Source organism: Amblyomma mixtum, chromosome 10, assembly GCF_055824585.1.
Source record: "Amblyomma mixtum isolate Tamu chromosome 10, ASM5582458v1, whole genome shotgun sequence".
In the NCBI taxonomy this organism is placed as follows: Eukaryota; Metazoa; Arthropoda; class Arachnida; order Ixodida; family Ixodidae; genus Amblyomma; species Amblyomma mixtum.
In genome coordinates this window covers 32,068,328-32,090,069 of record NC_143021.1, presented here as the reverse complement: position 1 = coordinate 32,090,069, position 21,742 = coordinate 32,068,328, and the positions used below count along the sequence as shown (strand labels likewise).

Sequence of the window (21,742 nt, the reverse complement as noted above, 5' to 3'; positions counted from 1 at the left end):
CATCCGGCGGGGGAGATCGAGGAGGTCATTCACCTGCGGGGAGACTGCGGGATTCTCCTTTCCCGCGGCGGCAACGCACAGAAGATTAGCCCCAGTGGACAAGGCGACACCTCAGTGTTTGTTGGTGTTCCCCTTCTCATCCCCCGCGCTGTGAGAGAGCGAGAGAGCTTCAGCACCGCCCCGTGCCGTGGGTGGTACCGCCAGCGTCATCAATGGCCCATCCGATTGGACAACGTTATTCGAACTAAGTTCCCCAGCCAGGGATCTGGGGAGCGCGAACCGTATTTAACGGGATGTTGTTGTGTGATCGGAGCATTCGATTCCATTCTCTTCTGTAAATATGTAGAATAAACCCTCCTGTACAGTTTCCTCGATAGCGCAGTCCGTCAACGTCATTCGGAGCCGGTACCTGTGGGGCTAAACGAGTTAGTCATCTCCAGGACCCCTCCGTCTTCAACTCTGGTTCCAGCGGTGGGATAGAAGCCCCATCTTTAACACTGGTTCCAGCGGTGGGCTTGTGGCCCGTTCTCAACACTGGTGGCAGCGGTGGGATAGAAGCCCCATCTTTAACACTGGTTCCAGCGGTGGGCTTGTGGCCCGTTCTCAACAACGTCCAGAACCTTTCGCTAGCACTCACAGCTTACAAATAAAATCACGGAACACACACAAAAAAATGCACAGCACACAAATACGGGGGCAACGGCGGTAGTAAAAAACGCAGCGTTAGAGACGGAAATAAAGAATTTACAAACCTGCAGATGCGAGAAGAAGAACAAAAAAAATTTCAAGATAAGGAGAGCGTCCTTCCACCACCACCGCCACCGCCCATGTGAGCAGGTTCAGTTCTTCCGCCAGGAGCGCGAACACTATTTTCCGTTGTCGGTGACGTCACGCAGGGCGCAAAGTTCCAGTGACACGGCAGCAGTTTCAAGGTCTGGGGATGAAGAAAGAGGACGTTGAGGAACACTTTTCTGCAGGAGACAGTCGCAGGCCCAAGGACTGCAGCAAGACACCAAACGGTGTATCACTGCCCTCCCAAAAGCCAGAAACCAACCTGCAGATGCGAGAAGAAGAACAAAAAAAATTTCAAGATAAGGAGAGCGTCCTTCTACCACCGCCGCAACTGCTTCGGCGCGCCCGCCTCGACGCCCAGCGCAACCTTCGCACAGCTCATGCGCGTGCGCAAGCGATCAGTGAGGCCGCTCCACCATATTGTCACGTTGTAGTGACGGCAGTCCAGCGGTCAGGAAGACACCAGAAATACTTGCAAACGAAGCTCTTTATTTGGGCTGACTTGCGCCCGCAAAAGAACTGAATCACTCGGCGGCGGCGTAAGCAACAAGCGTGCTCGTCAGTCGTCGAACTACGAATGCCCGCCGCTCGCGGCATCGTTCAATTTAAAGCCGGCAAGGAAATTTCGAGATAACAGGTCGTGATCATCTAGAGTAATCTAGAAACAAGTAGATGCAGCTGTTCATGCCTGTGAACAATCGAGATTAGTCCGGTCGCTTCTCGCGTCACGAACAAAAGTGATAACAACCCTTTCCTGCAGCCTTGACAGTGAACGAACAAACACTGCAATGATGCGTGGCATTACCCCCCTTCCAAAGAAGCGTCGCCTCGACGCTTAAAAAATGAAAAATAAATACGGACAATGTAAACATCGAGTCCATTAGCGTTCATAGTAAGGTTTAAGGCGTACGACATGTACGACTTCCGGGCGTGTGCGTCGTCGTTGAGATGCTGTAGTGCCGTCGGGGATGACTTCATAGTCGAGGTCACCGATGCGACGGAGAACCCTGTACGGGCCAAAGTAGCGTCGAAGCAACTTTTCACTCAATCCACGGCGGCGAATTGGCGTCCATATCCAAACACGATCACCTGGCTTGTAATTCGTGTCTCGTCGGCGCAGATTGTAGCGTCGGGCGTCGGCGTGCTGCTGGTCTTTAATGCGAAGCCGCGCAAGTCTTCGGGCTTCCTCGGCGCGATCAAGGTAGGCGGCGACGTCGTGGTTGTCTTCGTCTGAAACGTGCGGGAGCATTGCGTCGAGTGTTGTCGTGGGCTTCCTGCCGTAGACAAGCTGGAATGGGGTAAACCTGGTAGTCTCCTGTACGGCAGTGTTATAAGCAAAGATCACGTACGGCAGAATGGTGTCCCATGTCTTGTGTTCGGCGTCGATGTACATGGAGAGCATGTCTGCGATAGTCTTGTTGAGACGCTCTGTGAGTCCGTTGGTTTGCGGATGATAGGCAGTTGTCCTCCGATGGCTTGTCTAGCTGTAGTTTAAAATGGCTTGCGTCAGCTCCGCTGTAAACGCCGTTCCTCTGTCTGTGATGAGCACTTCCGGGGCGCCGTGTCGCAGGAGAATTTGATCGACAAAAAATTTTGCGACTTCTGTTGCGGTACCACTAGGCAAAGCTTTTGCTTCGGCGTAGCGGGTCATGTAGTCGGTGGCCACGATGATCCACTTGTTTCCTGATGATGAAGTCGGAAAGGGGCCGAGGAGGTCCATACCGATTTGCTGAAAGGGCTTAGTTGGCGGTGGTATGGGATTCAGGAGTCCGGCTGGTCTAGTCGGAGGCGTTTTGCGTCGCTGACACTCACGGCACGTTTTCACGTAATGGGAAACGTCGGTAGCTAGCCGCGGCCAATAGTACTTTTCCTGGATGCGGTGCAACGTGCGAGCAATCCCGAGATGCCCTGCAGTCGGCTCATCATGACATGCCTGCATAATTTCTTGCCTGAGATTTTTGGGCACGACAAGAGGATGCACTGTCCTGTTGGGCGCGAAGTTCTTCTTCAGAAGGACATTATTGTGAAGGACGACAGTTGGCGTTTGAACCCCCGGGGAGGCGATGTGGTCTTGCGTTTCAAATAATCAACTAGGCTTTGCAACTCAAGATCCGAGCGCTGCTGCTGCGCGAAACTGCTGGCGCTGACCGGTCCTAAGAAAGCGTCGTCGTCTTCCTCTTCCGGTGCTACGTCTACGGGGGCTCGCGATAGGCAGTCTGCATCGGAATGCTTGCGGCCAGATTTGTAGACTATAGTTATGTCGAATTCTTGAAGACGCAGGCTCCAACGAGCAAGGCGGCCGGAGGGATCTTTCAAATTGGCTAGCCAGCACAGAGCATGGTGATCGCTCACAACCTTGAATGGTCGTCCGTATAGGTAGGGGCGAAATTTGGACGTGGCCCAAATAATGGCGAGACATTCTTTCTCTGTCGTCGAATAGTTGGCTTCGGCTCTCGGCAGTGAACGGCTAGCGTACGCGATAACTTTCTCCTGTCTGCCATTTTTCTGAACGAGGACCGCTCCTAAGCCCACACTGCTTGCATCGGTATGAACTTCGGTTTCGGCGTTTTCATCAAAGTGCCCGAGCACAGGAGGGGACTGTAAGCGCCGCTTCAGTTCGTTGAAAGCTTCCTCTTGCGGCCTTTCCCATTTAAAAGGCACGTCAGCCTTGGTAAGTTGGGTCAAAGGTTCAGCGATGCGCGAAAAGTTCTTGACGAATCGCCGGTAATAAGCGCACAATCCAAGGAATCTGCGTATAGCCTTCTTGTCATTAGGCTGTGGAAACTCTGCGATCGCAGCCGTCTTCTTGGGGTCTGGGCGAACTCCATCCTTGCTTACGACGTGACCAAGGAACAGCAGCTCCTCGTAGGCGAAGTGGCACTTCTCCGGTTTCAGTGTCAGGCCTGAAGACTTGATCGTTTCCAGCACTATCCGAAGCCTTCTGAGGTGGTCTTCAAAGCTTGAGGAGAAGACAACAACGTCATCTAAGTAGACTAGACAAATCTGCCACTTCAAGCCTGCGAGCACCGTATCCATTACTCGCTGGAACGTCGCTGGGGCAGAGCAGAGGCCGAATGGCATCACCTTGAACTCGAAGAGTCCGTCTGGCGTGATGAACGCAGTCTTCTCGCGATCTCTTTCGTCGACTTCGATTTGCCAGTAGCCGCTCTTCAGGTCCATCGATGAGAAGTACTTAGCGTTGCACAGCCGATCCAGTGTATCGTCGATGCGGGGGAGGGGGTAGACATCCTTCTTCGTAATGTTGTTCAGGCGGCGGTAATCGACGCAAAAGCGAAGGGTGCCGTCTTTCTTTTTCACTAGGACGACCGGTGCTGCCCAGGGGCTCCTCGATGGTTGGATGACGTCGTCACGAAGCATTTCCTCAACTTGCTTGCGGATAGCTTGGCGTTCTAGCGGCGATACGCGGTAGGGGCTCTGTCGCAGTGGTCGTGCGTGTTCGTCTGTGACAATGCGGTGCTTGGCAAGCCGGGTTCGTCGCACATTCGATGCTGATGAGAAGCAATCGGTGTACCTTTGAAGAAGACTACGTATTTGGTCTTGTTTGCTTCGGTGTAATGCCGGGTTGATGTCGAACGTGGGTTGATGGCCTTGTTCAGATAGTTCTGCGGGTTGGTCGGGTAGGGCAAATACGTCTCTGATGTCTGCCAGTTCGTCGAGGAAAGCGATCGTCGTACCTTTGTTTAGATGCCGGTATTCTTCGGTGAAGTTGGTTAGGAACACCTGGGCTTGGCCATTTCGGATTTCAGCGACTCCCCTCGCGACGCCCAATCCTCGATCCAGGAGTAACTGGGTGTTCCCCTCGATAACGCCTTCGGCATTTTCGATGTCTCCAGTACCTATGCCGACGAGAACACTTGTTCGGGGCGGCACACTCAATTCTTCATCGAGGACGTTTAAGGCAACGTGATGAGTCGTGCTCGTCGCAACAGGTATGGCTTTTTCCGTGGAAAGCTTGATCGATTTAGATCGAAGGTCGATGATCGCCCGATGTTCGTTCAGGAAGTCCATTCCCAAAATCACGTCTCTCGAGCATTGCTGTAGGATCAGGAAGGTTGTCGCATAGGTTCTCCCATTTACAGTAACTCTCGCGGTGCAGCGTCCTGACGGCGTAATCAGGTTGCCACCTGCGGTGCGGATCAGCGGGCCATCCCAGGTTGTTGTTACCTTCCTGAGTCGGACAGCGAGTGGGCCACTCATGACAGAGTAGTCAGCTCCCGTGTCCTCCAAGGCAGTAACCGCGTGACCGTCGACCGTAACTTCAAGGTCACTTGTTCGCGTTCTCGTATTGCACGTTGTCTTCGGTGTCCGATCTCGGCTTCGTCGAGTAGTGGGGCTGCGGTGGGCGTACTCCGACGTTACTTCACTGGGCAGCGGTAAAAGCTTCAAGTCTGGCCGCGTCGTCGTCGTCGTCGTCGTCGTCGGTGTTGTCGTCGTAGTCGAGGTATGGTCTTGGGTAATCGTCGATGGAGGATCTTTGTCATTGCGCTTAGAAGCAACCTCACCTCCAGAGGCTGCTTTATTAAGTTTAACCTTCGGGGGCTGGGGGAGCATCCACGCACGGCGTAACCTCGGTTAGGAGATACAAAGCGTGGTGACGATGGCGACGGAGAACGTGACAGGCGGCTCGGCGATGAGCATCCTTCCCGACGCAAAAACTCCTCGATTTCGACTGGTCGCTGGCCGGGTCGGGGTCGTGGAGCGTCGTAAGAGAACCCTCGGATGCCCAGTCTTCTGTATGGGCAGTGCCGGAGGACGTGACCGGCTTCGCCACAGTGAAAGCATAGTGGGCGCCGCTGGTCGGGAGTTCTCCGCTCGTCGCACTTCCTCGGCTGAGTGCGACGCTCGTACGTCGGGCGGGTTGGGGCGAGAGGGCGGCGGTCCAGAGCAGCTGGCTGAGGGCGATAGGGGCTTGGGTCCCGTCGTCGAGGGGCAGGACGGCGCACAGCTGCGGCGTAAGTCATGGCTGGGGGCTGCAGAGGCTGCGTGGGTGTCGGCACCACACCCAAGGCCTGTTGAACCTCGTCCCGGATGACGTCGGTGAGCGAAGTAAGCTGCGGCTGCGTTCCCGTTGGCAGCAGTCGTCGGAGCTCTTCACGCACAACTTGACGTATAACCTCCCGCAGGTTATCGTTGTTAACGGTGTCCAGGCAGCTGGCTGAGAAAACGCGCTGCTGACGGTCGTACTGGCGGGCTCGGGCATCGAGAGTTTTTTCCATGGTGGCTGCCTCTTCGACGAATTCCGCTACGGTTTTCGGTGGATTCCGTACGAGGCCGGCAAAGAGTTGCTCTTTAACTCCTCGCATAAGCAGCTTTACTTTTTCTTCTTCCTTCATGTTTGCGTCGGCACGCCGGAAGAGACGCTTCATCTCCTCAGTGTACACAGCAACGGTCTCGTTTGGGTGTTGTATACGAGACTGTAGCAGCTGCTGGGCTCTCTCCTTTCGCACGACGTTCGTGAAGGTCTTTAGAAGCTGTTCCTTGAAGGTTTCCCAGTTCGTGAGGTTAGCTTCCTCATTCTCAAACCAGACTTTTGCTGGTCCCTCCAAGGCGAAGAACACGTACCTAAGTTTCGTGGCATCGTCCCAGTTGTTGAAGATAGCCACACGGTCGAACTGCTCCAGCCATTCTTCGGGGTCGGCGCCAGGCGAAGCGTCGAAGGTTGGTGGCACCCGGGGCTGCTGAAGAATGATTGGAGTCATCGTCTGGGGCAAGCTCATGGTAGACGTTGCTGCTGGCTTTCGCTTCCGGCTAGGGTCCGGCAGAATCCCGAACTCAGGTTCGTCCCCTTGCAGGCGTCGGCTTGCGCGGTGGACTGGACTCAGGTCCTGCGGTAGATGACTCGAAGGGCTGGCGTCACGACTTGTAGGGGGTGTCCGGAACATGGGAGGCTACCCAGCACCTCCACCAGATGTCACGTTGTAGTGACGGCAGTCCAGCGGTCAGGAAGACACCAGAAATACTTGCAAACGAAGCTCTTTATTTGGGCTGACTTGCGCCCGCAAAAGAACTGAATCACTCGGCGGCGGCGTAAGCAACAAGCGTGCTCGTCAGTCGTCGAACTACGAATGCCCGCCGCTCGCGGCATCGTTCAATTTAAAGCCGGCAAGGAAACTTCGAGATAACAGGTCGTGATCATCTAGAGTAATCTAGAAACAAGTAGATGCAGCTGTTCATGCCTGTGAACAATCGAGATTAGTCCGGTCGCTTCTCGCGTCACGAACAAAAGTGATAACAACCCTTTCCTGCAGCCTTGACAGTGAACGAACAAACACTACAATGATGCGTGGCAATATTCCTTCTTCGTACCCGGCGACTTCTTCCTCGTTCGCCGAACCATCCACTCTTCTAGCCGCGCAGCGAAGGTTTTGCGCCGGTACCACGGCCGTTATCGCGTCGTTGCCCGGCTAAGTCCGGCGACATACTGTCTCGAAGATCTTCCCGAGCATCGCCTATGCGGTGTGCACGGAGCACGTGTCGCACACAAAGCGCTGTCTCCAGCGCCTGCAATAACCACGACTTGGCTATCAGGCCCCACTCGTCAGTTGCAATATTGTCGGCAGGGCTGAGCCGACTCCTGGCTCCATGTTTCCTCGCAGCGTACAGCCCCATAACGGATACCACGCAATGTGAACGCGTCGAAGGCCGCTCCAGCACTCACGACGTTCCTGACGTGTGCCTGCACTCGCGCGAGGTCTGCTGTTCTGGGGGCGGCAACCAGCAGTATCGAGACGGAGCCAAGAGCCACTGCGTGGTCCTGCGGCCGACAGAAACCAGCTGCTTGTGGGGGGCACCCCTCACGTGCGGCGGCATCGTGCCTCTGGAGCACTTGCCCACTTGCCACTGAAAAGAAACCTTCCCGTCGCCTTTGGCCAACGCCTTGAAGCGCGCCCACAGTAGGAGGTCTCACCGATCCTACTGGGTTGAGATCCGCCTCCCGTGGGACTGCATCGCTTCGGGACCTCATGGCCGTCGGGCGGCCTCCCTGTGCTTTTGTGGCTGATTGTGTTCGAGCACATTTGGCACGTTTCCTAGACCCTTCCCTTTGCCCCTTCCTCCCCATCCCGATAGAAAGACGTAACCGTAAAAGAGGAAGAGGCCTTGCCGCCGCAGCGTAGGCACGAGGCAAAAGTGCGGGCGAGAGCGCGTTTTCGAGAGAACAAGCAGCGGGAGGGTCGGCGGGTGGCCGGAGAACCGGGTTTTGCTGTCTTTTTGTGCCGACCCACACCGTAAAAATATTGAGGGCTGTACGTAGGCGGCCGCTTTTATATATCCCCCTTTGTATTGTTGCGGTACTCTGTACAGGTAGCGAACGCGGGCCTGACCTCTGGTAGCTTGGAGTTAATAGTGCCACAGGCGTGGGAGGGTATCAAGATGGAAATGCACGCGTACTTCCATAGGTAGGATGCCTCTGAGGGCCAGGATGTCTGTGGCTCGTGGGTCGCCGATACGGTGCAGAATTGCTTGGCCTGCGGCAGTAGTGAGGAGGCGAGTACGTTGAGAGACACGAACAGCCTCCTGAATGTGCTCTAAAGGGTTCTGGATGCCAAGTGAGATGCGCACTGCCACAGGTGAAGATTGGGAGGCCGGGGGTAGTCTTACCGAGGGTGTGCAGGAGAGCGCTTACTTTGTTTAGGTAAACATTACTAAGATGGCGGTAGGACAGACCTTATTGGATGTCGTATTGGCTGGCGAGGACGCCTACTAGATGGAAGATATCCTATTTGCGCATGCCCTTTCGATCACCGGCAACCCGTCGTACCATGCGGGTGGTGTTGAAGGTAGTGGTTCGACGGGGAGTAATGGTATGGGTAGGGCCTCATCTTGTTGGAGCCAGAGGGTAGGGACGTGTAGGAGCGGGCCTTCCATGATGGGGCGGTTACCGATTTGGTGGCCAATACGTCCCTGTTACGTGTAGATGAGTCGATGACTACGGATAATTTCCGATTGTTTGTTGGCATAATAGAAACTATCTTTGTGCTTCTTGTGCTGACATGCGTCTGCGTTCGAGTCACGTGAGAACCGCGACGTCATTGTGCCTGTATATATATGGCTGCAATAAAGAGACGGGCGTCTTTCGCTCTGGGCTTTGACACAGACCTCGTTGCTTCTCAATGCGTCTGCGCTCGGTTGGAACGCTCACCCCGATAGCGGCCGGACGCCGCTACGACATGGTGTCAGAAGTATAAACTTGAACCGGGGAGAGAAGCTAAGCGTCGAGAGATGGACGGAGCTAAAATCTTCACAGCTCCGGGCCTTCAACAGCCACCACCGCTGGACTTCGACAATACATCGGAGTGGCCGGCATGGATTCAGCATTTCGATGACTATCGCGTTGCATCGGGCCTCGACGAATGCTCAGAAGAAGCACAGGTACGAACGCTTCTCTACTCTATGGGACGGCAAGCTCGGGATATTTTTGCCACTTTCGGTCTCTCAGGCGAGGACTCGAAGAAGTTCGACGTCGTCAAGAAGAAGTTCGACACATCTTTCATAAAAGAGGTCAACGTCGTGTACGAGAGTGCTTGCTTTCACAAGCGACATCAAATGCCCGGTGAGTCAGTAGACCAGTTCATGACGGCGTTGCATGTCTTAGCAGACCGCTGCGCTTTTGGCGAATCTAAGCAACGACTGATCAGAGAAAGGATCGTCCTCGGACTGACAGACGAAAAACTCTCAAAGTCGCTACAGATGGACTCTAAGCTGTCTCTTGCGTCCGCGCTTGCAAAAGCACGCCTTAAGGAGACGGTTCCGCAGCAGCAGGAACTCCTTCGCAACTCCACGGCAGACCAAGTCTCGAGGTTACCTCTTCCCTGTGAAAATGTGGCATTTGGCTCCGCAGCAACAGTCGACGCCGTGAGACGCTACAAAAAGCCTCAACGCGGGAACGCCAACTCTTCAGTGCGTCATGACGGACGACGCTGCCTCCACCCAGCGAGGACAGTGAAGTGCAATTACTGTGGAGTAAAGGGTCACTTTGCTAAAGCGTGCATCAAAAAGGCTTCCACGGGCAACCAACGCGAGGTACGAGTTTCTTCTTTGCAAGCAGACACGGGACAAATTTTTGTGGGAGAGATTGGAACGCCAGGTGTAAAAGCACGTGTAAAGAGGAAGACGCTTAGCAGACGGAGCAACAGAACCGATGCGCGGCGCGAGGCGAGAAGAAGACGATCGGCAGCTGAAGCAGCAGAACCGACGCGCGGCAAAAGCATCAACTGTTCTGGGACCGGATCTCCCTTGCCCGCTCTAACCGGCCTTGACAACCAGTCGTCTCTTGCCAATAAAGGCCGCTACATCTTGGTGGAGGTGCGGGATTCCGTCCTGGAGCTACGTAACCGTACGATCACTACCCCCATGCCTGCCAACGCCAACCAGCCAGCCAGCTCCTCGCCGGCACCCGTTGCTTGCCATGGTGCGCTCCGCCAGCGCGACCCTGCCGTCTTCAGCGGCACGGACGATCACGACGTGGAGGATTGGTTGTCCTCTTACGACAGGGTGAGCGCTCATAACCGTTGGGACGACACTATGAAACTCACCAACGTCATCTTCTACCTAACCGGCGTCGCCCACCTTTGGTTCCAAAACCACGAATCGGACTTCACCACCTGAACCGAATTTAAAACCAGCTTCACCGACATCTTCGGCCGTCCGGCAGTACGCAAACTTCGCGCCGAGCAGCGTCTGCGCGTTCGCGCACAGCAGAGTGGTGAATCATACACCAGCTACATAGAAGATGTCATCAATCTCTGCAAGCGCGTCAATGCGTCCATGGCGGAGGCCGAAAAAGTTAAACACGTCCTGAAAGGAATCGAAGACGACGCTTTCAATATGCTTGTGGGCAAAAACGTCACATCTGTCACCGATATATTCGACCACTGCCAAAGCTACGACGAGCTCCGCCGACAGCGCGTTTTCACTCGGCAGCCCTCTGCACAGACAGACACAGTAACTAGCCTGAGCATGACGACCGAGGACAGCTCGCTACTGCTCCAGATCAAGCAGTTTGTCCGTGAGGAGGTTGCGCGGCAGCTTTCGCTTCTTGCTACCGTTCCGAGTCCATCTAACCTAACTCCGACACTCCAGCACGTGATCCGGGAGCAAGTGTCCGAGGCCCTGCCGCCGGTTTCCTCCCAGTCTCCCGTCGCTGCGCCACTAACCTACGCCGAAGCAGTCAGGCGTCCCCGCCCAGACACATTCGTGTCGTACCAACATCCACCGCAGTCGACCCCATTTCGTCCTGCCCGGCCACCACCGCAACGTTTCCGCCCATGGCGCACACCAGACAACCTACCCATTTGTTATGCCTGCGGCATTTCTGGCCACGTGATGCGTCACTGCCGCCGCCAAGTTTCGTCCCCTGCTGCGGATACCGACCCTCGAGGTTACGCCTACGCCCCTCCCCAGCCTTTTCACCGCACTTCGCCTTCTGAGCCCACTGGTTCCTCCGATTACAGCCCTTCTATTCGCCGCCGTTCTCCATCTCCGCGTCGCCGCTCGGTTTCCCCGATGCGCCGTCGTCCCTCTTCCCCTTCGGAAAACTAGTGCCCGCAGTTCCGGAGGCAAGAACTGCGTGCTCGTCGCCAAGCTCAAGACCTCGACTTTCTCCGGCTAATCTGATCACCGTTTCTGTGGAGGGCACCGATAATTTCGCGCTTGTTGACACCGGTGCTGCTGTATCTGTACTCAGTGCAAAATTGTGCCGCCAGTTACGAAAAGTGATGACACCGCTATCTGGTTTTATGCTTCGCGCCGCTAATTCGCAAATTATCGCGCCTTTGGGGGCCTGTACAGCTCGAGTTACTATTCAGGACGTTCTGTACGTTGTTGAATTCATCGTCTTCGCATCGCCGTCTCACGACGTCATCTTAGGCTGCGACTTTCTCTCGCGACATGAAGCTGTCATCGACTGCACTCGTTCCGAAGTCGCCCTTCTTCCATTCGGCGACACATCGGTGAGCGCTTCCACTAACCCGTGCTCCAAGTTGACTGTAGCTGATGACGTCGTGATCCCGCCGTGCTCTGCTGTGCTCGTCTCTGTTCATTGCGACTCTGCATCCAACGGCCCTGTCTTCTTCATCCCGTCCGACTCCTTCGCTTCTCGTCACTGTCTACCCCTGCCATTCGCCGTCCTTACCGTCTCAGCCGGCTGCAGCGCCTTGCCCCTGTCAAATCCATTACTGTGCCCCTCTAATCTACTTCGGGGTGAATGCCTGGAACGTGTCCAGCCTTTCGCCTCCATCGTCGCCTGGGACCCTTATGAGGATGACCCCTGCCGCATGCAAGTGTCTTCACTTACTTCTTCCCCATCGTCTCCTGATCCCGCTCCCGAAGCCGTCTTTGAGCGCCCAATTGACGCGAATCTTTCGCCACCGCAGAAGGCCCAGCTTGAGGCCCTGCTAAATAAGTTTCGGTCATCGTTTGACTTCGCCAACCACCGTTTGGGCCGCACCTCAGCTGTTACCCATAGGATCGACACTGGCGCCCATACGCCGTTGCGCCAACGCCCATATCGCGTCTCGGCCACCGAACGCCAAGTTATCGACGCCCAGGTAAATGACATGCTACAGAGGGGCGTCATACAACAATCGCACAGTCCTTGGGCTTCCCCCGTCGTCCTTGTCACCAAAAAAGATGGCTCTATCCGCTTTTGCGTTGACTACCGGCGCCTGAACAAAATTACCCGGAAAGACGTCTACCCGCTGCCCCGCATTGATGACGCACTTGACTGCTTGCGGGGAGCTGAATTCTTTTCTTCTTTAGATCTACGTTCGGGTTATTGGCAAGTCCCGATGGCCGACGCTGACCGCTACAAGACAGCCTTTGTGACGCCTGACGGGCTCTATGAATTCAACGTCATGCCCTTCGGACTATGCAATGCCCCTGCCACTTTTGAGCGGATGATGGACACGATACTGCCCTTATAAAAATTTCTATAGACAGTCCATAGACTGTCTATAGACTTTAGTCTATGAAGTCTATAGACTGTCTATAGACAAATCCTTTAGACTGGTCTATAGACAGTCTATAGATTTATGGCCATACACTTTTAGTAGACTTGTGTATAGACAGTCTATAGACAAATGTCTACTGAAAGTCTATAGGTCTATAGGAAGTCTATAGACACAGGTCTATAGAAAGTCTATAGACGATCTATAGACTTATGGTCATGCATTTCCTATAGAGCTGTCCATAGACCGTCTATAGACACTTGTCTATAGACGGACTATAGACGACCTATAGACTTATGGCCATAGACTTCCTGTAGATTACAGTCTATAGACAGTCTACAGACAAAAGTCCACTGGTCCAGTAGACATATGTCTATAGACTGTCTATAGACATTCCATAGGTGTGTGGCCTGGCAGTGCTATAGAACTTTGTCTATAGACAGTCTATAGACCTCTGTCTACTAAACTATTAGTAGACCATTATCTATGGACTGCCTATAGACTGTCCACAATCATTGAAAAAGGTCACCAGACAGAGTTCACACATGAAACAATCAATATACTTACAAATTTAGTTTATTTCCAAGCTATCCAGGCTGGGAATATGCAATACATGCACCATAAGAATGCACCACAGTAACATAAAAGTTAAAAGTAACAGTCAGGCTAGTTTCCTCAGAAGCATTCTTGTGGCCTGTTGTCTGCAGTAAATCATCCGGGCATGTTCACCTGTACAGCACAAAGGAAAAAATAATATAAGAGGAACTGAAAAAAAAAATCACATTCCATCTCTACACATGTGCTTTACAATGCAAGACATATCCTGGCTACGCCATTCTAGAAAGGCAACCTTGACCTTTTGGTTTGGTTTTATGGGGTTCAAAGACCCAAGGCGACACAGGCTACGAGACGCTAAAGTGAAAGGCTGGGGAATAATTTCGGTCACCTGTGCAGAGTACACAGGCCTTTAGCATTTTGCCTCTATTAAAATGCGACCGCCTAGGCCGGAATCGAACCTGCATCTTTCAGGTCGTCATACGAACATGATAGCCACTGAGCTACCACACCGGCTCAATCATTTCAGTAAATACACGACAGATTATAAGTGTCGTCATAAAACATTGTAACAAAGACCCCTAATCCCTGAAGCACTCTACTCTGAATCCAGTACTGATATTGATTTCTGTATGGCAATACTGTTACAGCCAATACTGATCTCTTTATGGCAATCCTTTTACACTATTTGTAACAGAAGACTTCGAACAATTGTGCCACATATCTGCATTGACTCGCAAGGGGCTGTTAAGAATGCCACCTCCATAAAACACAGATTCAGTGCACCTTACAGAGGGATCCGAAAAGGAGAATATTGCAGCATTTATTCTTATAAGCGCTATAGAAGAAGCGCTTCAGAATACCCTGCGTGAATTAAGCCTGGTACACCCGGCCAAATTTTTAACTGGCTCGGGTGTTGCATCGCTAAATGCACTTTGTAAAAAAGGTGCCTTTCGGCTACACTGCTGGCATATCCATGCTGTAATTTAACGAGCGAAATGTCATTTCGTGGTTCCTTTTTGTTCATATAATGTTTGAGTGCAGTACTTGCGTGTTTAGATCAACGTTATCAGAAACATTCGTCTGCCAATACGAACAGCTGAAACAAGCGGCATACGCAGCAATGGATCTTGTCCATATGGCCTCATCCTCTGGGTAAAGTATCACTTCTTTCATGGCGGACAAGTCGTTTACCCAGATTAGTGCAAATGCGCCACCATAACCATTGCTGCGTATTCCGCTTGTTTCGGCTCTTCTTAGCGGCAGACGATGAATATTTCTGATAACTTTGGTTTAACCATGCAAGTACTCCACTCAAACATTATATTAACAAAAAGAAACTATGAAATGCCATCTCACGCATCAAATTACAACATGAATATGCCAGCAGTGTAGCCAAAAGGCACCTTTTTACAGGTGCATTTAGCGATGCAACACCTAAGCCAGTTAAAGATCTGGCCGAGTGTACGTAAGCCGATACTCAAACGGGCACAAGCTATACAAAACCAGCAGGCAGAAGCAACCAGTTCACCACAGATTTGCGCCTATAACTTGAAGCACAAAGATGGAACAGCATACTAGTACATCTGCGCGCGCTCTTAGAAACAAGCGGGTTGCAGCGCTTCCATGCCGCGCTCATTATTCAGAAAACTAATACAGCACACAGAGGCTGCAGCTGCGCCGTTTCAAAAGCAGTCGCGAGGTTGAGACAGCAAATTACTGTCACGATAAAATACCGCCTGAAATTCACTTAGTTTTTCCTTCAAGTGCAGCTCCAACAGCGCAGTAAAGTGGTGTGTTTCTTGCATGGAGGCAGCCTAACCCAACGCTGCTAGAAAAATCAGCGAAAGCATTTAACGTGCTCAAAGTAGGAAGTATTTCAATGAAGCAATTAACGCCTTCAACAGGCGCACCTATAATAACACGAGAGCTGAATTTAATTTTAGGCGCAAATAAGCGGCGACTCACATCGGCGCTTTCGTAACGTAGCAGTCTGAAATCAGAAACACATACTTTGCCTCTCGCGCAAATGGTATTCTACAAATCTGTGCACGCGTGAGCGGGATTCATGAACGAACCACTCGGAACGAAATGTAAGCCACCTCTTGTCGAGCCGACCTTTACCCAGCTTTCAAAATGAAGTGCCCGCAAGCCAGCGGCGGCGGCCAACGGCTCTGATGACAGACACGGACGAATCCATACGTGTGCAACGAAGGGGAGATGGGATGGAGCTCGTGGATTCTTCGCGGTGTTTGAGCACGCCGGCCATTCGCGCCGGCAACGAATTTTATTCACCCATCACACTACAAGCATTCCTCCAGCGCCGCTTGAATACAACTTTGACAAACGTCTCGCGCTCCAGTCTATAGCGTTACAAGACACCTTTGCTGAAACGTCGGCGTCCACGACGCGCACCGAGCGAGCGTCCATACGTAGCAAGCAATGCACACCTCAAAAAGAACAGCACTCCATGGTCCAGACAGGCGATAACACAAAGATAAGAAAATAAATGTAATCCACCACTGAACGAGACTGTATGTAAGTACGTTTTCGGAGGTGCAAAGTAAATAGAGCTCACACGGCGCTAACTAACACAAAGTTCCATTTCGGCCGTCATTCACAGGCTAAACGACATTTCTGGCCGCGCATCTACCTTGAAACACGAAAAATCTAGTAGACAGCTCGCGAGGAGCGGCTTATCATCAAGGGCATCGCACAGACTGCCTTTCCGCGCGTTAGTAAAGACAGCGGGACAGAGATAGGCGGCATTAGTCGAGAACCCGATGGCTTCCGCCTTAGAAACGAAGATAGGACGTCTGTAACTGCGCACATAATCTGTTCTACACACACAGCTCTGCTTAGAGTGGTTTAGGAGACCAAATGAATAAAATATAAACGTGTAGACTTACCGTAAGCGGACGATGAAGCTGGATTTTGAAGAAAACGTAATCCGCGAAAAACACGCCAACGCGATTGATGCAGCCACGCACAGGGTTGTTTGCAGACCGAATGATTTTCCGCCGTCTCGCGGTAAAATGGGTAAAACGTGAAACAGAAACCCATTTCACGGTCGTATCTTTATCGCTCGCACTCTTGCCGTGTGCAGCTTGATCTGATATCCAAGACCACAGAAGGCAATTGGTTTATAAGCTTAAATTCTTCGCTTACCCTCTAAAAATCTTATTGTTTTTGTGAAAACAGAACCGAAATCGAACTTCTTGTCGGTATACGCGCCGCATCTCCCACCGAATAGTATGTGGTACATTTCTCAAATAATAATTATAAGGTTGCATAGCATACGTCTTTTTTGCGTGTGTTCGTGTTTAGAAAACTGATATGCGCCACATCAGCGTGTCATCGGCTCCGAAGCAACAGGTGCAAGGGTAGGAACGAAAAAATACTGGCTTTGTGATTGTTGCGTCGCAGCACTTATTCACGTGAATACAAACTGCAAAGGTAGAAATGGCAGATGTTAATCGCACAGAGGACCAGGCTCTTAGAGATTAATCTAAAGTGTTTCTAAGGGATGGGCGCTTCCTTGAATTCTCACACCCGTATTTTCCCCTTTATTTTCAGGACGTTTTAAAGAGAAATGTAGAACCTTTGATGAAATGTGTCTGATTTTAGCGCGTTGGACAGTAACGATCGAAAGATGGAATGGAATTGTGTAGAGCGATTCCTTTAAGGGACAGCGTATTCGTTCGATGTAGTACAGTTTGCGGGCGCCCTTACTTCAAGAACGGCTGCCTTTCCTCGGCTTACTTGTTAGCATTAATATCTAATTGTATTGACAATATACGTCACGGTATAACGAAAAGGAGCTTGTCAATGCTCCTGAAAACAATATACAGGAGGGTGTTGTTATTGGCCTTACGCAATACTTTTTTAATTTCCGTAATAGCGAAGGAGGTGGGGGACTCCCGACATAGTTGCGGTCACTAGATGCTGGTTCCCTCAACATGCAGTGCAAAAATGAATTGACATTGTTCTGGACTTAGTCGAAAGTCAGTGTATCGAACATTCTTAGATAAAATTACGATTGTTATAGACTGGTCTATAGGCAGTAGACTATCTATAGTGTACAGTCTATAGACGAAAGGAAATTGAGGTAGTTGTAGACGTAGTCTATAGAGAGTCTATAGACCGTCTATAGACAAAAGGAAATTGAAGCAGCTATAGACCTTGGTCTATAGACCGTCTATAGACGAAAGGAAATTGAAGCAGTTATAGACTTTAGACTATAGAGTGTCTATAGACAAAAGAAAATTGAGGCAGCTATAGACCTTAGTTTATAGCGAGTCTATAGACCGTCTATAGACGAAAGGAAACTGAAGCAGTTATAGACTTTAGTCTATAGACAGTCTATAGACAAAAGGAAATTGAGGCAGCTATAGACCTTAGTCTATAGCGAGTCTATAGACCGTCTATAGACGAAAGGAAATTGAAGCAATTATAGACTTTAGTCTATAGACAGTCTATAGACAAAAGGAAATTGAAGCGGCTATAGACCTTAGTCTATAGCGAGTCTATAGACCGTCTATCGACGAAAGGAAATTGAAGCAATTATAGACTTTAGTCTATAGACAGTCTATAGACAAAAGGAAATTGAGGCGGCTATAGACCTTAGGCTATAGCGAGTCTATAGACCGTCTATAGACGAAAGGAAATGGAGGTAGTTATAGAATTCAGTCTATAGCGAGTCTATAGACCGTCTATAGACAAAAGGAAATTGAACCAGCTATAGACTTTAGTCTATAAAGTGTCTATAGACAGTCTATAGACAAAAGGAAATTTGAGCCAGCTATATAGACTTTAGTCTATAAAGTGTCTATAGACAGTCTATAGACAAAAGGAAATTACGCAGCTATAGACCTTAGTCTATAGAGAGTCTATAGACAGTCTATAGACGAAAGAAAATTGAGGCAGCTATAGACCTTAGTCTATAGATGGTCTATAGACAGTCTATAGACGAAAGGAAATTGAGGCGGCTATAGACCTTAGTCTATAGAGAGTCTATAGACCGTCTATAGAAAAAAGGAAATTGAAGCAGCTATAGACTTTAGTCCATAGATTTTCTATAGACTGTCTATAGACAAAAGGAAAAGTCTATAGGATGGCTATAGAGTCTATAAAAAATCTATAGAAAGTCTATAGACCATTTTTATAAGGGTGCGCCGCCTGAAATGGAAAACATGCTTATGTTACTTGGACGATATCGTTGTTTTCTCCCCAGATTTCCAGACGCACCTCGTTCGCCTGGAGCAAGTTTTGGGATGCCTCGCGGCAGCCGGGCTTCAACTCAATTTAAAGAAATGTCGCTTCGCTGCTCGTCAGTTGACGATTTTCGGCCACGTCGTGTCGAAACAGGGTGTCCTTCCTGACCCAGCAAAGCTTCGTGCTGTCTCTGAGTTTCCGAAGCCCTCTACGATGGAGGAACTTCGCAGTTTCATCGGCTTATGTTCTTACTTCCGGCGCTTTATCCGAAATTTCGCTTGTATCATCGCACCTCTGACTGCACTTCTTCGTGGCAGTAGCGACCTATCAAGCTGGAGTCCTGCCTGTGACGACGCGTTCATCACGTTGCGCCGTCTACTTACCTCTCCGCCCATACTGCGCCACTTTGACCCTGCTTCTCCAACTGAAATCAACACAGATGCCAGTGGCGTTGGTATCGGTGCTGTTCTTGCTCAACGCAAACCGGGGTATGCGGAGTATGTTGTTGCATACGCGAGCCGCACCCTGACGAAGCCAGAGCAAAACTACTCAGTAACTGAAAAAGAGTGCTTGGCGATCGTTTGGGCGATTGGGAAATTTCGGCCTTACGTGTACGGTCGGCCTTTCGCGGTCGTCACGGACCACCATTCCCTATGTTGGCTGTCCTCCCTAAAAGACCCAAATGGCCGCCTCGCCCGATGGGCCTTACGCCTTCAAGAGTACGATATTCGTGTGATCTATCGCTCTGGCAGGAAGCATAACGACGCCGACGCTCTCTCTCGTTCACCTCTAGCCAATGAACGTGCCTCTCCTCTCGCCATCGACTGCGCCTCCTTGTCATTGGACGACATGCCCAACGAGCAGTCCAAGGACCCTTGGATCACTTCTCTTTTACGCTATCTTTCAGACCGTTCTGTCCTGCCAGTACCGCGAGCAATCCGCCGTCAGGCTGCCCACTTCACTATTCATGATGGGATTTTGTACCGCCGAAATTATCTCTCTGATGGCCGCAAATGGCTCCTAGTGATCCCTGGACATTTACGCTCAGAAATATGCGCAGCCTTTCATAGCGACCCGCAAGCTGGTCACGGCGGTGCTTTTAAGACCTACAACCGGCTTCGCCTCCGCTATTACTGGCGCGGCATGTATAACTACGTACGAAAATTCGTCCGTTCCTGCACCGAGTGCCAGCGCCGCAAGCTCGCTCATCACCATTCGACCGGCCCTATGCAGCCTTTGTCTTGCCCATCCAGGCCATTTGACCGAGTTTGCATTGACCTGTATGGCCCACTTCCCTACACTGCTGCAGGAAACCGCTGGGTCATCGTCGCTGTGACCACCTGACACGGTACGCCGAAACAGCCGCCCTCCCAGCTGCTACGGCGCGGGATGTTGCAGCCTTCCTCTTGCACCATTTCATACTTCGGCACGGAGCCCCGCGTGATCTGTTGAGCGACCGTGGGCGGGTGTTTCTGTCAGACGTAGTTTCATCTCTTCTGCAGCAATGCAACATTACTCGCCGCACCACTACTGCCTATCATCCCCAGACGAACGGCTTGACAGAACGTTTCAATCGAACAATAGGTGACATGTTGTCAATGTACGTCGCGGCAGACCATTCTAACTGGGACGTCGTCCTCCCCTTCGTCACATATGCCTACAACACCGCTACGCAGAGCACTACTGGTTTCTTACCATTCTTCCTTCTATACGGCCGTGAACCATCCTCGCCGCTCGACACTATTCTTCCGTACCATCCTGATTCGTCGGAATCCACAACCGTATCTGAAGCCTCCAGACACGCTGAAGAGTGCCGCCAGCTCGCCCGGTCATTCACGTCTGACGACCAAGGGCGCCAGAAATACCGTTTCGACCACTCCCATGGCACAGACACTTTTCAGCCGCAATCCCTTGTTTGGCTCCGTGTGCCTTCTGCTGCCCCAGGTCTCTCTACCAAGTTGCTGCCAAAATACCACGGACCCTACCGTGTCCTTGAGCGCACTTCTCCCGTCACTTACATCGTTGAGCCCGTGACGCCATCACCCGATCTCCGACGACGTGGGCGCGAGACCGTTCACGTTTCGCGTCTGAAGCCGTATTACGACCCCTGCGTCCTGTTGACTCCCTAAATCGCCAGGATGGCTCTTTTTCCCCCTGGGGCCAATGTAAAGAGGAAGACGCTTAGCAGACGGAGCAACAGAACCGATGCGCGGCGCGAGGCGAGAAGAAGACGATCGGCAGCTGAAGCAGCAGAACCGACGCGCGGCAAAAGCATCAACTGTTCCGGGACCGGATCTCCCTTGCCCGCTCTAACCGGCCTTGACAACCAGTCGTCTCTTGCCAATAAAGGCCGCTACACACGATACATTCAAGTATGTGTTAACTCTATTCCAGTGTTTGCAAAAGTTGATACCGGGGCCGAAGTTACCATGCTTCCGTCACCTTTTCCTGGTCTCCCTGTTAAATTAACGAGAGCAAACGAGGTTTTGTCAGGCGCGACTGGTTCACGCCTCAATGTTTTGGGCAAATTCGACGCAGAAATCACTTGGAAGGGGAAACGTTCTCGCCAAACATGTTATGTCGTCAGCCCGCTACGACATGTTCTTCTCGGTTTGCCCGCTCTGGAGGCACAAGGAGCCGTGACGTTTCTTGATTCAGTAGCGCAGAAGAGTTCTGCCGGTAGCGTTCCAGGCCCGGAAGTTTGCAGTAACCTGGGCGCAATGCCAGGAGAGTATCAGATTCGGCTTCGCCCAGACGCGGTTCCGTACGCTATAACTGCTCCACGCAGAAATACAATTCCGCTCAGGGTACGCGTCCGCCTTTAACTCGAAAAAATGGAGCAAATGGGCGTTATTCGTAAGGTTGACGGGCTTACGGAGTGGTGTGGCGGCATTGTACCAGTGGTAAAGCCGTGTGGGGATGTCAGGATCTGTGTAGACCTTACACAACTGAATAAGCGCGTTCTGCGAGAGAAGTTCGCCCTCCCGACAGTGGACCAAGCTCTAGGTTCTATAGCCGGTGCAAAACTTTTTTCTAAACTGGACGCAAATTCTGGTTTCTATCAAGTACGCCTAAGCAAGGCTTCGGAGGAATTTACTACCTTCATTACTCCGTTCCGGCGGCATTGTTTCACCAGGTTGCCTTTCGGAATTACTTCAGCACCTGAGTATTTCCAGAAAAGAATGTCCGAAATCCTGGCAGGCATGCCTGGAGTC

General features: G+C 51.6%; 2 protein-coding genes across 2 annotated transcripts in view; both read left to right on the top strand.

Annotated features, from left to right (window-relative positions):
* Window positions 1-21,742, top strand: part of LOC149325542 (uncharacterized) — an 89,553-nt gene that overhangs the window by 47,916 nt on the left and 19,895 nt on the right. The window lies entirely within an intron of this gene.
* Window positions 8,923-10,094, top strand: LOC149325543 (uncharacterized). Its single transcript, XM_089563332.1, has 2 exons — window positions 8,923-9,898; window positions 10,078-10,094. The coding sequence occupies exons 1-2, from the start codon at window positions 9,034-9,036 to the stop codon at window positions 10,092-10,094; spliced, it is 882 nt and encodes a 293-aa protein (XP_089419458.1). The 5' UTR covers window positions 8,923-9,033.